The sequence below is a fragment of the Colossoma macropomum genome, unplaced genomic scaffold (genome assembly GCF_904425465.1).
Source record: "Colossoma macropomum unplaced genomic scaffold, Colossoma_macropomum, whole genome shotgun sequence".
Classification (NCBI taxonomy): domain Eukaryota; kingdom Metazoa; phylum Chordata; class Actinopteri; order Characiformes; family Serrasalmidae; genus Colossoma; species Colossoma macropomum.
Genome location: NW_023494785.1, coordinates 42,102,980 through 42,116,122, shown reverse-complemented (window position 1 = coordinate 42,116,122; position 13,143 = coordinate 42,102,980). Strand labels below are relative to the sequence as shown.

The window sequence follows — 13,143 nt, the reverse complement described above, 5'->3', positions numbered from 1 at the left end:
ACAGTAACTGTAAATCTACAAAATGCACTCATATGGTAGTCATTTCTGATGACCAGGTGCAACGTAGATAAGCCTAATAAACTGGCAACCCAGAGTTTACATTAAGGTGGTCTGAATGTCTCTAAGAACAGATAAGACTGTTCAGTAGTTTGGAATAAAGCCTTTTGGAGAATGTAGTTCGTTAGATAAAAGAGGAGTTGAAGTTTTTTCCAGCTCGTAAATGTGGACTGGAGCAGACATGCTGTTTGGCATGTTTGTGTCCTGTGTATTTTGTGATGTCTGATGTTGAGTACGTAATCTTGTAAATCCTGACCCTGGCAAACACAGAGTTATAAAACTGTCCTCTTTTTAATGATTTCAGCCCTGAAAAACCACCAAAGCTGTAAATCGGCTCCATCAGCCTTCCCAGTGTCCAAGGCCTCGGTTTAGCTTCTGGAGGAGCAGAGAAGGAGCCACACACACAGAGTGGTGGTCACGTTAAGAGATTTGTGGGACCCCCATCTGCAGGCATAATCTAAAAAAAGCTGTTTACGAGAGAGCGATGGGGAGATGGCTTTAGCATTAAGCCACGGAATAACAGAGTTTTGTGGTTTTAGGGGCAGCTGAAGGAATAAGGCAGAATTAAAACAGTGTGTGTGTGTGTGTGTGTGTGTGTGTGTGTGTGTGTGTGTGTGTGTTCCAGTCTCAAAGTGCTTCAGTGAGAGTCAGAATAGCGCAAAGTGTGTCAAGTGCACTTGACTTGGTTTATTAATTAATGTGTTTGAGTTTGAGTGAAGCCATCAGTGCACGATCATGCTAACACTAGGGTTCCTGCACTCACGTTAGCATTTTTGGCTAAACTGTTCCTTTAATCATTGCATGTATGCAATGATTAAACATATTGTTTCAAAAAAAAGTGACGAAATGCAGATTGACTAAAATTGCCTTTCATGTCATGCTAATGACTGTCTTTATAAACATACTCAGAAGTGGGTAGTAACTAGTTACATTTACTCAAGTACGTCTTTCAGTAAAATATTGATGGATTTTTACTCTCCTGAGTATTTTCAAATCATAATATTTCTACTGAAGTGAGTAAAGGAATCTTTTTACTCAGTTACATTTTAGCCATTCGTATTTAGATACTTATTTAATTTTTTGGTGTTTAATTTCAGTTTGTTTTGATGGTGGCAATTTTTTACTGCTTTAGGGATTGGTTACATCTCTGACTTTGAATCTTTGTATTTTACACCAAAAGAATCCCAAAAAGAAAAGAACGGAGCTGCACAATCTAAAGTTCCTATGCTGATCAATGCTGGATATAGTAAGAACTGAGTAGAAGTACTTAAGTAGATTTTCGACCTGTATTTCTACTCAAGTTGTTTTGGGGAAGGTCATTTTTTCTTGTGTAATTATTTTATGCAAGTATCAATTCTTTTATTCCTCTCCCCAGCTCTGAACCTGATCATGAACAGTGACTGTGTTAGTTTTGATGCTGCTTCAGTAGCTGCAGCCTCAGATAGCAGTATTTGTTAGCTAACATCTCTGAAGAACATCAGGCTGTTTTCATAACCAGGTCAAGTTTGTTTTTTGTGATATTGTATCTCTTTGGTTCGGATTGTGGACTGTAAGGGCTAAAGGGGTGTTTTTTTTTTATCAGAAGTTTTGCAGGGATGCAAGTGCTCTGTTACTCTCACTTTCACCTCAATAAAAACAGAAAAAAAAAAACAGAGACGTTTATCATCTTCGTGTATACCAGTTTAAAGTTAACCGATCAGGTCGCTGATGCTCGGCCAAAAACATGCTCCGTGGTCCATGTGCCAAAATCTAACACGTATCATCAATTCGGGTGGAGTCAAATTTAAACTGAACTACAGAAAAAGTTGGACAGTCCCCACCATTCAAGGCAGGTCAGGTCTGAAAGCGCCTGCCTGCTGAAATAAAGATTCTGATTGGCTCTGCCCCTCAGTTTCACTCCGTTCGTGCCGGTCAGCACTTCATGCAGTTCGGGGTAAAGCAGAGTTTTTATGTGCATCTTTAACTCAAAAAGTTGTAGGGTGTCGCCACAGTACTCTGAAAAGTAGTTGGTCAAATGCCCGCTTGCCACTCTGGTTCCTGCGCCCCTGCATGTATGTGAGTGTGTGTAAAAGGTGCAACTTTAGTTGCAACTGTCCAGTCAGCAGGTGGTGATGGAGGGACAGCTGCATTTTCATTTTCATTTAAAACATGACAAACATCCCTGTCCCAGCCTTTCTGACAAACAAGTTAATGTTAGCTTGGCAGATATTACATCGCAATATCTGCACTTACTAGTGCCATCCTGGTATAACAGTTATGACAAAACTCATACCTCGTAAACTCATAGAAGAACTACATTCCTCTCTCCTATAACTTATAGTAATATATTTTAGATTATTGAAGATATTTTAAACATTTTAGAAGGAATAACTCAGCTTTTCTTATAATTACTGAAAAATAAGCCTTACACTCTTAAGAAAGATGGTTCTTCAAGAATTCTTTAGTAAAGACAATGATTCTGTTTAGAACAATTAGTTCCATACGAAACCATTTTATGGTTTAGTTTTTTGCATACACTCTTAAGAAAGATGGTTCTTCATAGGTTCTTTTATCAAAAAAAAAAGGTTCCATATACATATAATACCTTCAGATTGATGGAGTATGTGCCATACATGGTTCTATATACAACTTTTTTGAAAAAGGTTCTATATAGCACCAAAAAGCTTTCTGCTATTGTTACGATGTCAAGCTTGATAGAATAAAAGAACGCTTTTTGGTGCTATATAGAACCATTTTTAAAAAAGGTTCTACATAAAACCATCTACAACACATTCTCCATCAGTCTGAAAAACCATTTCACCATGCAAAGAACAATTTGAGCATGAAAGTTGTTCTATAAATGAACACTCAAAAACCCTTTGCATGTTGAAAGAGTTCTTCAGATTGATTGAGAATGTGCTGGAGACAGTTCTATATAGAACCTTTCTGAAAAGGGTTCTATACAGCACCAGAAAAGGTTCTGCTAGTGTTTTGATGTCAAGCTTGTAACAATAGAAGAGCCCTTTTCAAAAAGGTTCTGTATAGAACTGTCTACAATGCATTTTCTATCAATCTAAAGAACCCTTTCATAATGCAAAGAACCCTTTAATCATGCAAAGAGTCCTTTGAGTATTCATGGTTCTATGTGGAACCACTTTCTTTTTTAAAGAACCCTTAAGGAAGCATCTTTTTTAAGTGTGTACAGTCTGAGTTGTATTAAACTTATTTCATGTGATGTCATTTCAACACACAGGAATGATGGCATTGCTCATATTTTGACTACTTAATGGCGTCCGAAGATCCACAGACGCTCAGGAGAAGACAAAATGTATCAGTTTAGGAACATTTTTTGTTTACCACAACTTCGATTGATCTAAACCACATTGATTTTTGCCGTTCAGCTCAGTTGTGCTGTTTTAAAGCTCAGTGTTTTGCACAGCAAACATGCTACTATGCAGTCTTTTGTTTTGAAGTCACATTTAAGTCAAACTAACCCGAAACCCCCAACCCTTAAACATATCGTGACGGAGTTACTCTGTGATTCCCCCTTTAGTTCATACAGCAGCTGCCTTTTCTCAGACAGTGTTCATTAGAAAGGGAGCGTTACGTGTCCTGGGCCGTTTCCAGTCTGCTTCAGACGAGCAACTACTTAGCCCCCTCATGTGGAAAAATATGTTACATTAAATAAACATGAAACATTAAAATTTTATCTCGGAAATTTCAGAAATAATTTATTTGTAAACAGTGCGACAGGTTCCATGTATAAAATTACCCTCTCTCTCTCTGTCTCTCTCTCTTCCTCTCTCTCTCTCTTTCTGATGGTCTTCCCTCAACTGATCTTCAGTTTGATATCGCAGAGCGTCTGATACGAATAAGGAGAACAAAGGTGTTTTTGAAGTTTGAGAAACACATTGAGTGCGTTTACACGCACTTAGTAATCCGATAACTGCAGAAAATCAGATTTTGTCAGTAATCAACACGTTTACATGCACTTGAATAATCAGATAATGGGGAAACTCCAGGTCTACATGAGTCAGACAGAAATCAGATTTCTGCTTTGCAACCGGCCAATAAACTCACAGGGTTTGTAAACGTAATGTAAAACTCAAACTTCATGCCGTGGCTTTTTTAAAAAAAACCTTGCACCACCTTACCTGAAAATATGAACATACATCATCTAGAAGATGAAGAATATTTAAATCCTTTATTCGTGTTTGGTTTCAAAAGTGTTTTGCTGCGTCTCGCAACGACGCTGCTCGCTTATTTCCGGTGCCGCCGTCTGTTTTTGCACATGTGCAGACTGAGAAATCCGAAAGAAATCAGAGTAAGAGTTTACATGCACTGAGAAATCTGATTACTGAGCTAAAATCCAGCTCTCTTGATCAGATTTCAGTTTATTGTGCTTTACTTTTATTTGACCCTCAGTAACGGTAGCTGACGTTAGCTGTCTGGCTAACTAACTTGGCTACGTGTTTACGTTTCAGCTGTGTGCGTAGGGTCGGTTGCTAGGTAACAGACATGATAGTTGATGGTTGACTTCGATCAAGTAAGTTAAGATTTCCTAGCTTGAGATAAGAAAAGATGCTGTAAGATAAGACAAGATTCCTAAATTAAGATCAGATTCGCTTCTGTAATACGGATTTGTGAATAATCTTATCTTGACCTGTCAGATCTTAACTTAAGACAAAAAGATAGGGAGTTTCTGTAATACGGCCCCAGGTGTCTAGCTCTAGCAGAGAGACATTTAAAGAGGTTTAACAGTGATCTGTAGTTAATGTAGCCTATCGCTTTACATGAAACAGTTTGTCTTTATTTCAAATTATTTTTGAATAGTTCAACTATTCAGTGCCTATTTTTCGCTCTTGCAGTTTTGGCATATTTTGAATAAACAGTGGTCAGTTCGGGTCATGGCAAAAATGAAATAAAAACAAACGTGGCCCACGGATTTGTTGAGATTTTATAATATGGCCCTTTTAGTGGTTCAGTTTGACACCCCTGATATACGGCATATGGCCTCTTATATACTTTAAATCTTTGCGTGTGATGTGTTCCTGTGTGGACAGACTGGATTGAGAACTCTCTGAATGTCTTCTCATAACGTATCCCTGCTACACTCTTAAAAAGATGGTTCTTTAAGGGTTCTTTAGTAAAGAAAATTGTTCTACGTAGGACCATGAATACTCAGAGAACCCTTTGCTTCATTAAATGGTTCTTTGCATGGTGAAAGCGTTCTTCAGATTGATGGAGAATGTGCTGTAGATGGTTCTATATAGAACCTTTTCTTCTTCTATCATATTGATTTCAAGCTTGTTACAGTAGAAGAACCATTTTTCGTGCTATATAGAACCATTTTCAAAAAAAGTGCTTTGAAGAACCATCTACAGCACATTCTCCAGCAATCTGAAGAACCCTTTCATGATGCATAGAACCCTTTAATGCAAAGGGTTCTTTGAGTATTCATGGTTCTACATAGAACCATTTTTACTAAGAACCCTTTCAGAACCATCTTTTTAAGTGTGTATTTTTATTAAGTAGTCTTACGTGTGTTGTCTCTGTTTCTCTCTTACAGTGATGCTGCTGGACACCACTGAGTCCACTTCTGAACTTGGCTGGACAACTTATCCTGACAATGGGGTGAGTTTCCAAATGTACAGTTTTCCCCCCTTTACCCCAAATACAGATGATGGCCCAAGACATGTTTGGTGTTTGAAACTTATATCTCTAATTTTAGCATGGAGCTACGAAGCTAATGTGGCTAGAAATTAAAGCTGTGAAGCTACTAGTTAGCATTGTGCTAAATCCTCATGTGAGGCTAAATCCTCACACACTCGTCTCAGACTGAGTCAAGTTGTTAAATAATCTCTAAAGGACTTTTAGTTTCTTTGGTTTCTGACAGGGAGTGCGTTTACATGCACTTAATAATCTGATAATCAGATTTTGTCAGTAATCTGATCAACGCATTTACATGCACTTGAGTAATCAGATAATGGGGAAACTCTGGGTCTACATGAGTCAGACAGTAATCAGATTTCTGCTTTACAACCAGCCAATAAACGTAACGTGAAAAACATGTATTTGCATGTATTTGGTTTCAGTGTCACTCAGTGTTTTGCTGCGTCTCGCGGCGACGCTGCTCACTTATTTCCGGTACAGCCGTCTGTTTTCGCACATGCTCAGACTGAGACATCTGAAAGAAATCAGAGTAAGAGTTCACATGCACTGAGAAATCTGATTACTGAGCTAAAATCCAGCCTCTTGATCAGATTTCTTAATTAGATTTCTAGATCTTACTCCGATATAAGAAATCAGACTGTGCTGTTTACATGACCGTTTGAATAATCAGATAACGGCAGAAATCTGATTATGATCGGATTATTAAATACATGTAAACTCACTCATTGACGGCGGTCACCAGCCCTCCACCTGTCGCCCCTCCAGCCTCCTCACCCAACACTAATGCATCTGATCCAGCCAGTCAAGGATTTCTGAAGAAGATAATTATGTGTGATAGACTGTTGCTGGAACTAGACTCTACAGCTGGCATGTCGAACTGGGGACCTTCTGGGCCAAAGTGCTGTGGAGATCAGCATTTACCTTCATCTGACACTCTGAATTCAGTTCATGAAGGTCTTGCTAATCAGCTGATGAGCTGAATCAGGTGTGTTTAATGAGGCAGCGTGCTGAAGTCTACAGTGTTTCGGCCCGCAAGGACTGGAGCCTGACACGTGTGCTCTACAGGAGGGTAGATTTCCAGGATCTAGTGGTGTTAGTGAGCACTGCTGCATGACATAGGGCTTCTTGATTATTTACTTTAATTTAAATGATTTATTTAGGAAGATTACTCATTGACTTTGGAAACATCATGCATTTATTGAATTTTTAATGTCCTTGAACTTAATTCAACTAAACAATTCAGCTGAAGAAACAAATTTAAAAAAAGTATGAAAAATAACAAATGAATGAAGTAAATATCTATAATATATAGATATTTATATGCATTTGAAGAAATAATATAAAATTAATACATAAAAATAAATTAGACCAAAATAAATTTGATGATTTTGGGCTTTTAGGGAGGGGCGAAAGCGCACTGCTGTAAAGGAAAGTGGTGCGCTGGATTTATAACACAAAAAAAACAAGAGCATCATTGTGAAACGGAAGGTGCACGATAATCCGTTTGTCTTGTTTATCTTGTTTTCATAATCATTGGAAACCAAAGTTGTAATTGAAAATACAATCTGATTCATCGCCCAGCCTTAGTATGATGTACTGTTAACTATAAAAATGGACAAAAATGCATCATCTAAAAACAGCGATGGGCATCTTGAAGCCTGAATTTTGTCCAAACGTTTGTCTTGTTTTATATGCAGTAAAAAAACAAAAACAAAGTGATATTAGCCATTTCATAGGGCGTCTGAGCTGCTAGAGGCCCGACATGACTGCGTGTACTGCTTAAAGCCTGGCTTTGGTCTGTTTTTATAGACAACAGTGAGTCATGCAGTGTCAGACACCATGTAATCAAGTCTATTAGTGATACTGAACAACTCCACACGCTTTGAGAAGAGTGTGTGATGATTAGTCATACAGTTAGCACAGTGCTAATCAGTGGAGCATAAGCTTCTATTGCTTGTTAGCTAGATTAGCCTCGAAGCTCCGGCCCAGCTCCAAACTTCTGTCTTGGCTAATTGGCTACATCTGGAGATATGATGGAAATTGTGCATATTTGACTTTTGGGAAAAGCATTGCTGACATTTTCTATTTTTTTTTTTGTACATTTTTGCATTAAACACAGCTATATGTTTATTATCATATGGCAAAAAGGGGGGTGGGACCCTCAAGGGTTCATCTCAGTACCTTTAGTCCACTGAAATGATGTGTTCTAAGCTGTACTGACTCCACACACCCCGTCTCGTCTCCAGGACTTTTATTTTGCTGTTCTGTTTTAAATCATTCGGTCATAAAAAGATAGAAATATGTATTTTTCCACTAGGAAAAACTTATTTAAGGTCCACAGTTGGACCTCAAATCCACTGTTGTACCATTGAGGGAACATTTACATTGTTTGTACCTTGATGAACGAGAAATGTACCTGCACAGAACCTTTATTTCTAACAGTGCACAGTCATGGGAGACTGATTGTTCCTCTCCTCATTCAGCAGCACAGCTAGCACAATGCTAATGGGAGAGGTGTAAGCTTGTATTACTTGTTAGCTACATTAGCCTCGAAGCTCCAGTCCAGCTCCAAACTTCTGTCTAGGCTGATCGGCTACATCTGGAATAATGATGGAAATTTGTGCAAAAGTGATTTTTGGGCAACATTTTTGTACATTTTTGCATTAAACACTGCTATATGTTCTTTATTATGGTACAAAAAGTTAAAACGTTCATGAAACGACTGCAGTACACAGTCAGGGGAGACTGAACGTTCTTCTCCTGACTCAGCAGCACAGTTAGCACAGTGCTAACTGGTGGGTCATAAGCTTCTATTTCTTGTTAGCTACATTAGCCTCAGCTCCAAACTTCTGTCTTGGCTGATCGGCTACATCTGGAGTTAAGATGGAAATTGAGCAAATTTGATTTTTGGGAAACGGTTTTGTACATTTTTGCATTAAACACTGCTTTTCGTTCATTATTACGCAACAAAAAGTTAAAACGTTCATGAAACGACCGCCGTATACAGTCAGGGGAGACTGAACGTTCTTCTGCTCATTCAGCAGCACAGTTAGCACAATGCTAATGGGTGGGGCGTAAGCTTCTAGTACTTGTTAGCTACATCAGCCTCGAAGCTCCAGTCCAGCTCCAAACTCCTGCCTTGGCTGATCGGCTACGTCTGGAATAATGATGGAAATAAGCGCAAATTTGATTTTTGGGCAAAGCATCGCTAACATTTTCCATTTTTTGTGCAATCGTACAAGAAGACGCAGATAGAAGCATGTAAAATTTGTGGTTAAGCTGTGCAAAAGTGTGTGTGTGTGTGAGAGAGAGAGGCTGGGAGGCCATTTTCATCCCTGTTGACAGTTCTCATTGTGACTGGGATATGCTTCCATGACCCGGAGCTCCGAGAGAGCGGAGGAGGAATAAAGAGACGGAGAAGGAGAGACAGAGACGAGAGTTTATTATTAACCCTTACATCTTACTACCTCTTCAGTCTCTCTCTCTCTCACTGATCTGCTGTCTCTTTTGCCCCGGAGCGTCTCGGCGCCCCTGACCTACAGAAGAAAGCGCTAGAGCAGCCCAGTACTCCTCCTGCTACTCTACTTTCCTCTTCTTTTCCCTCTCTCCCTCCCTCTGTCTCTGCGTCTCTCTGTCTGTCTAGATTAATGCTGGATGATAGTAATGTAAAATTTAAATATACCAACATCGTGGTATCAGATTAAGTTTACATTAATTAACATAATGACTCCTGAGTGCTGCTACTGTTAGGACCAATCCCATTTCTTATTTTTAACCCTACCCCTTGTTTTCGAGTGTCAGCCTAACCCCTTAGAACTGAGTTACAGGGGTAGTGGTTGAAATCTTCCCTCTGAAATGGGGCCCTTAAATAAAAAAGAGCATTACTTCATTAACAGCTACTAGCGGTGCTCTGTAGGCGACCCTGCCAGTCTGCAGTGACTCTATCTCAACAAAAATCAGGACACCCTACCCCTAGGGTGAACGTGCAAAATGGAGGGGTAAGGGCTAAGTGGCAGGGGCGAGGGGTGAAATTGGATTGGGCCTTGTTCTAAAAGAGTCTCTTTAAATCTTATATCGCCTGTCTGTTTTGTTAGACCAAGAGGAGCCTTACTCAGTGCTGTAAACCACAAATCACATTTGCGGAAAAGATGCTTGCTGTCGTTTTTATGTGATGTGAACTGTTTTTTTAAAGACAAACCCTGCAGGAAAGTATGTTTTTGTTTTCTCTCAATACTGTTCCATGCAGATAGCTATCACTGTAAACTTAAATTAGTTGATATTACTTGAAAAAAAATCACATAAACTTATTGCCTCTAAAAAATTAAGTAAAGTTACTGAACAGGCTCCAGCTTAAATATGTTTGTATATGAGTTATAGTTACTTTCTGATTTTCAGTGATCCACACTTCTGCAGCAAGTAAGCTTAACCTTCTGGAGTCTCGATTTGTGCACATTTTCTTAAATTCTACTTTAAAGGCTCTTCATAGTACATGATCCTCATTTGTTTAATATCAAAATGCTCCGTTATCTTCATCACTACTTTCCAAAGCCGCTGCAGCAGCTTCAGCAGCTGTAAACTCTCTTCACGCTTTTCACATGAGTCTCCGATGCGTACAACGTGTATCTCAGCCCCTCTTCATAGGCTCATAACTCTGGATGTGAGTCTCGTATGATCTCTAAATGAGGTGGAATGGAAAGGGTGACTCTACCAGTTCAGGAAATGTTTGAACTGGATTTCTGAGCTGGATCATCACAAAGACAGAGAAACATATATAGAAACATCGAATTTGACACACAGCCCAGTAATTATAAGTGGATTCCACCGAGCTGGCAGTGCTCTACTTTTACAAGTTCAGCTTACTCTTGAATTCTTCCTTGGGTAAAGTATTGGCATTAATTAAACAAGTCCATTAAATGAAATGAACTGTTTTGTACAGTAACGAAAAAATGGCTTACTCTAATCCTGCGTTCACACCGGCAGCGACGCGATGCTACAAAGTGGCCCGAATTCATTCATTTTTAATGAAAGTTAGCGATTTCCGGCGACGGCAGGCAGCACAAACGTTGGCGTCACAAAGTGGGCGGAGTCAGAAACGTGTCACAGTTAGGATTACTTTATGCAAATTAGGAGTGAAGCGATGTGGTGAATTGAGCAGGGTGGTATGTGCTTTATCACTGCCATGGTGCCTTTTTTGGTTATGAGATATTTGCTCCTACTAGAGATTAAGGAACTGTGGCGCTGCTTTTGGTGCAAATAGATGCTGATCGCAAAGACCGAACACTGTTTTCTTCACATACTGACTGCACAGGCAGTGATGCACTACGCAGGGATTAAATTTGTAGAAAAGCAACGTCTCTCTAGGGTTCATATCTTTCTTAATTTTTTTCCCCCAATTTAGTCGTATCCAGTTCCACCCACTAGTTAGGACTCCCCCAAGCACACAATACTACCAGCACTTGGAGGGTGAAGGCAAACACAGGCTTCCTCTGAGACCTGTGAAGCGCGACCGCATCTTTTCGAACTGCCGCTAACGCAGCATCACTGGACAGCTGAACGCGCTCGGAGGAGAACAATAACCACCAGTTCTGTTATGTCAGCTAAGAGACTCCTGCGCTGACTAGCATCGTACTGAGTGATGGGCGGGAAACGAGGGGGCCAGCCTGCCCACTCAGAGAGAGCGAGGCCCATTGTGCTCTCTTGGACTCCCGGCTACGGACGGCTGTAGCATCACCAAGGATCGAACTTGTAATCTCCTGATGATGGGGCCAACACTTAGACGGTTACACCACTCAGGAGCCATGGATTTGTATTTTTTGTGAGAACGCTCTCTGATTTGTGCTTTCAGCAGTAAAACCGTGGCAACCAACTGCCTGCTCAAGTTCTGATTTGGGCAACCAGAAAAAAACAGTCGCTGCCGGTGTGAACGCAGGGTAATAGCCTAATGCATGTTTGCCATTCTTTTAGAATTCACTGTGACTGGCTGAACTGATAAACCTGAACACAAAACACCATCATGGTGAGAATTTAACATGAGAGTTTGCTCTGATGCAAAATGACCTTTTGCAAAGAGAATTGTAGATATAAATAAATAAAAATAAGAGTGAATTAACAAAAACCAACAAAACCGCTAAGAAAGCTGGGAAGCTTTTTGGTCAAAAGACTCATCGGTCTGTAGGATTCATCCACATTAACTGATCTTAACTAGATTTACCTCAGTAATTAAGGATTATACAAGAAATACTGTGTTAATTGATTTATATTAAGAATTTTAACAAATAAGTAAACAAAAATAAATTGCATTAATACAAATGTACTACTTGGCTCACCACAGAGAAGTCTCACGGACTGTGCATTGTGAGTTTATAAGTGCTCATTTCGGCTGTGGTAATATCACTGCTTTTGCAATGTGCCTTCCAGGATTATTAGAGCTTTATAGAGCCAGTTTCCCAGCCCAGATTAAGCCGACGCCTAGACTAAAAAGAATTTCCAATGGTGATTCACCACTGACACTGCAGGCTGCTCTAATACTAGGCTTAATGTCCAGGAAACTGAGCCAGAATGTCTTTTATCTTAGTGGACGTGTGATTTCTGTTATGCATTTCTGACTAACGGAGAGTGTCATACTCAGGAAGTTGTAAATAAAATTCTGCTCCGTTCAGGAGCACTAAAATTAAAAATCCAGATTCTTGAGGTAACTATTTAATACATAATGAAATATCACAAAAATATTTTGTGTTTGGTAATGGACTGAGAATTTTAGTTTGGCAAAAATTCTTTTTGAATATTATAAAACGGAAAGTCCTAAAATGTAAAATACTTGATATATGTTCACCAACTGCCTCACAACAACTGAACACTGTATCACTTTGCCATGTCAGGAAAAACCCTTGTGCTGTTAATGGATTATTCTTTGACTCTCATGGTGCACTGATGAAGTAAGAACCTGTTTCTATTCAAACTGAGGGGCTGACAGCTTATGTTCTTAGCTAGAACTGGACTGGTCAGCTAACTAACAGGCTAAAAGAGAGCAAACATGCTAAACAGCTCCATCATTAATGTTATAAGCTTGAATTAAAGCACTTACGATGTGATTCATTGTAAAACCGCAATATAAATGTCCAAAAAATGTCACTTGAATGTCTTACACACTACAAATGTCCATGTTTTAGTCAGAAGTATCACCAAACTCAGACTGAATCCCAACCAGCTCTGTATTCCCTAAATAGTGTGCTAGGGAAGTTTTGAAATTCTAGCTTCTACAGCCAAATAGGGCACTATTTGTCGAGTATGGATGAGAATGAATCACAAATGACTATTTTTTGCTATATTATTCTCTGTTGGGCTGCAGGAGCCAATATTTAAATTCCTACGTAGTGCACTATGTAGGGAGCAGGGAGCCCCAGTGGGAGAACGATACCATACTCTAAAGGAACT

The 13,143-nt window shown here is 39.5% G+C and overlaps 1 protein-coding gene across 1 annotated transcript in view; it reads left to right on the top strand.

Moving 5' to 3' along the window:
- The window catches only part of ephb6 (eph receptor B6), a 113,043-nt gene that overhangs the window by 26,322 nt on the left and 73,578 nt on the right, over positions 1-13,143 (top strand). Inside the window, exon 2 of the mRNA XM_036595408.1 lies at positions 5,606-5,670. Coding sequence (XP_036451301.1) covers positions 5,606-5,670 — 65 coding nt within the window. The remainder of the gene's footprint in view (positions 1-5,605; positions 5,671-13,143) is intronic.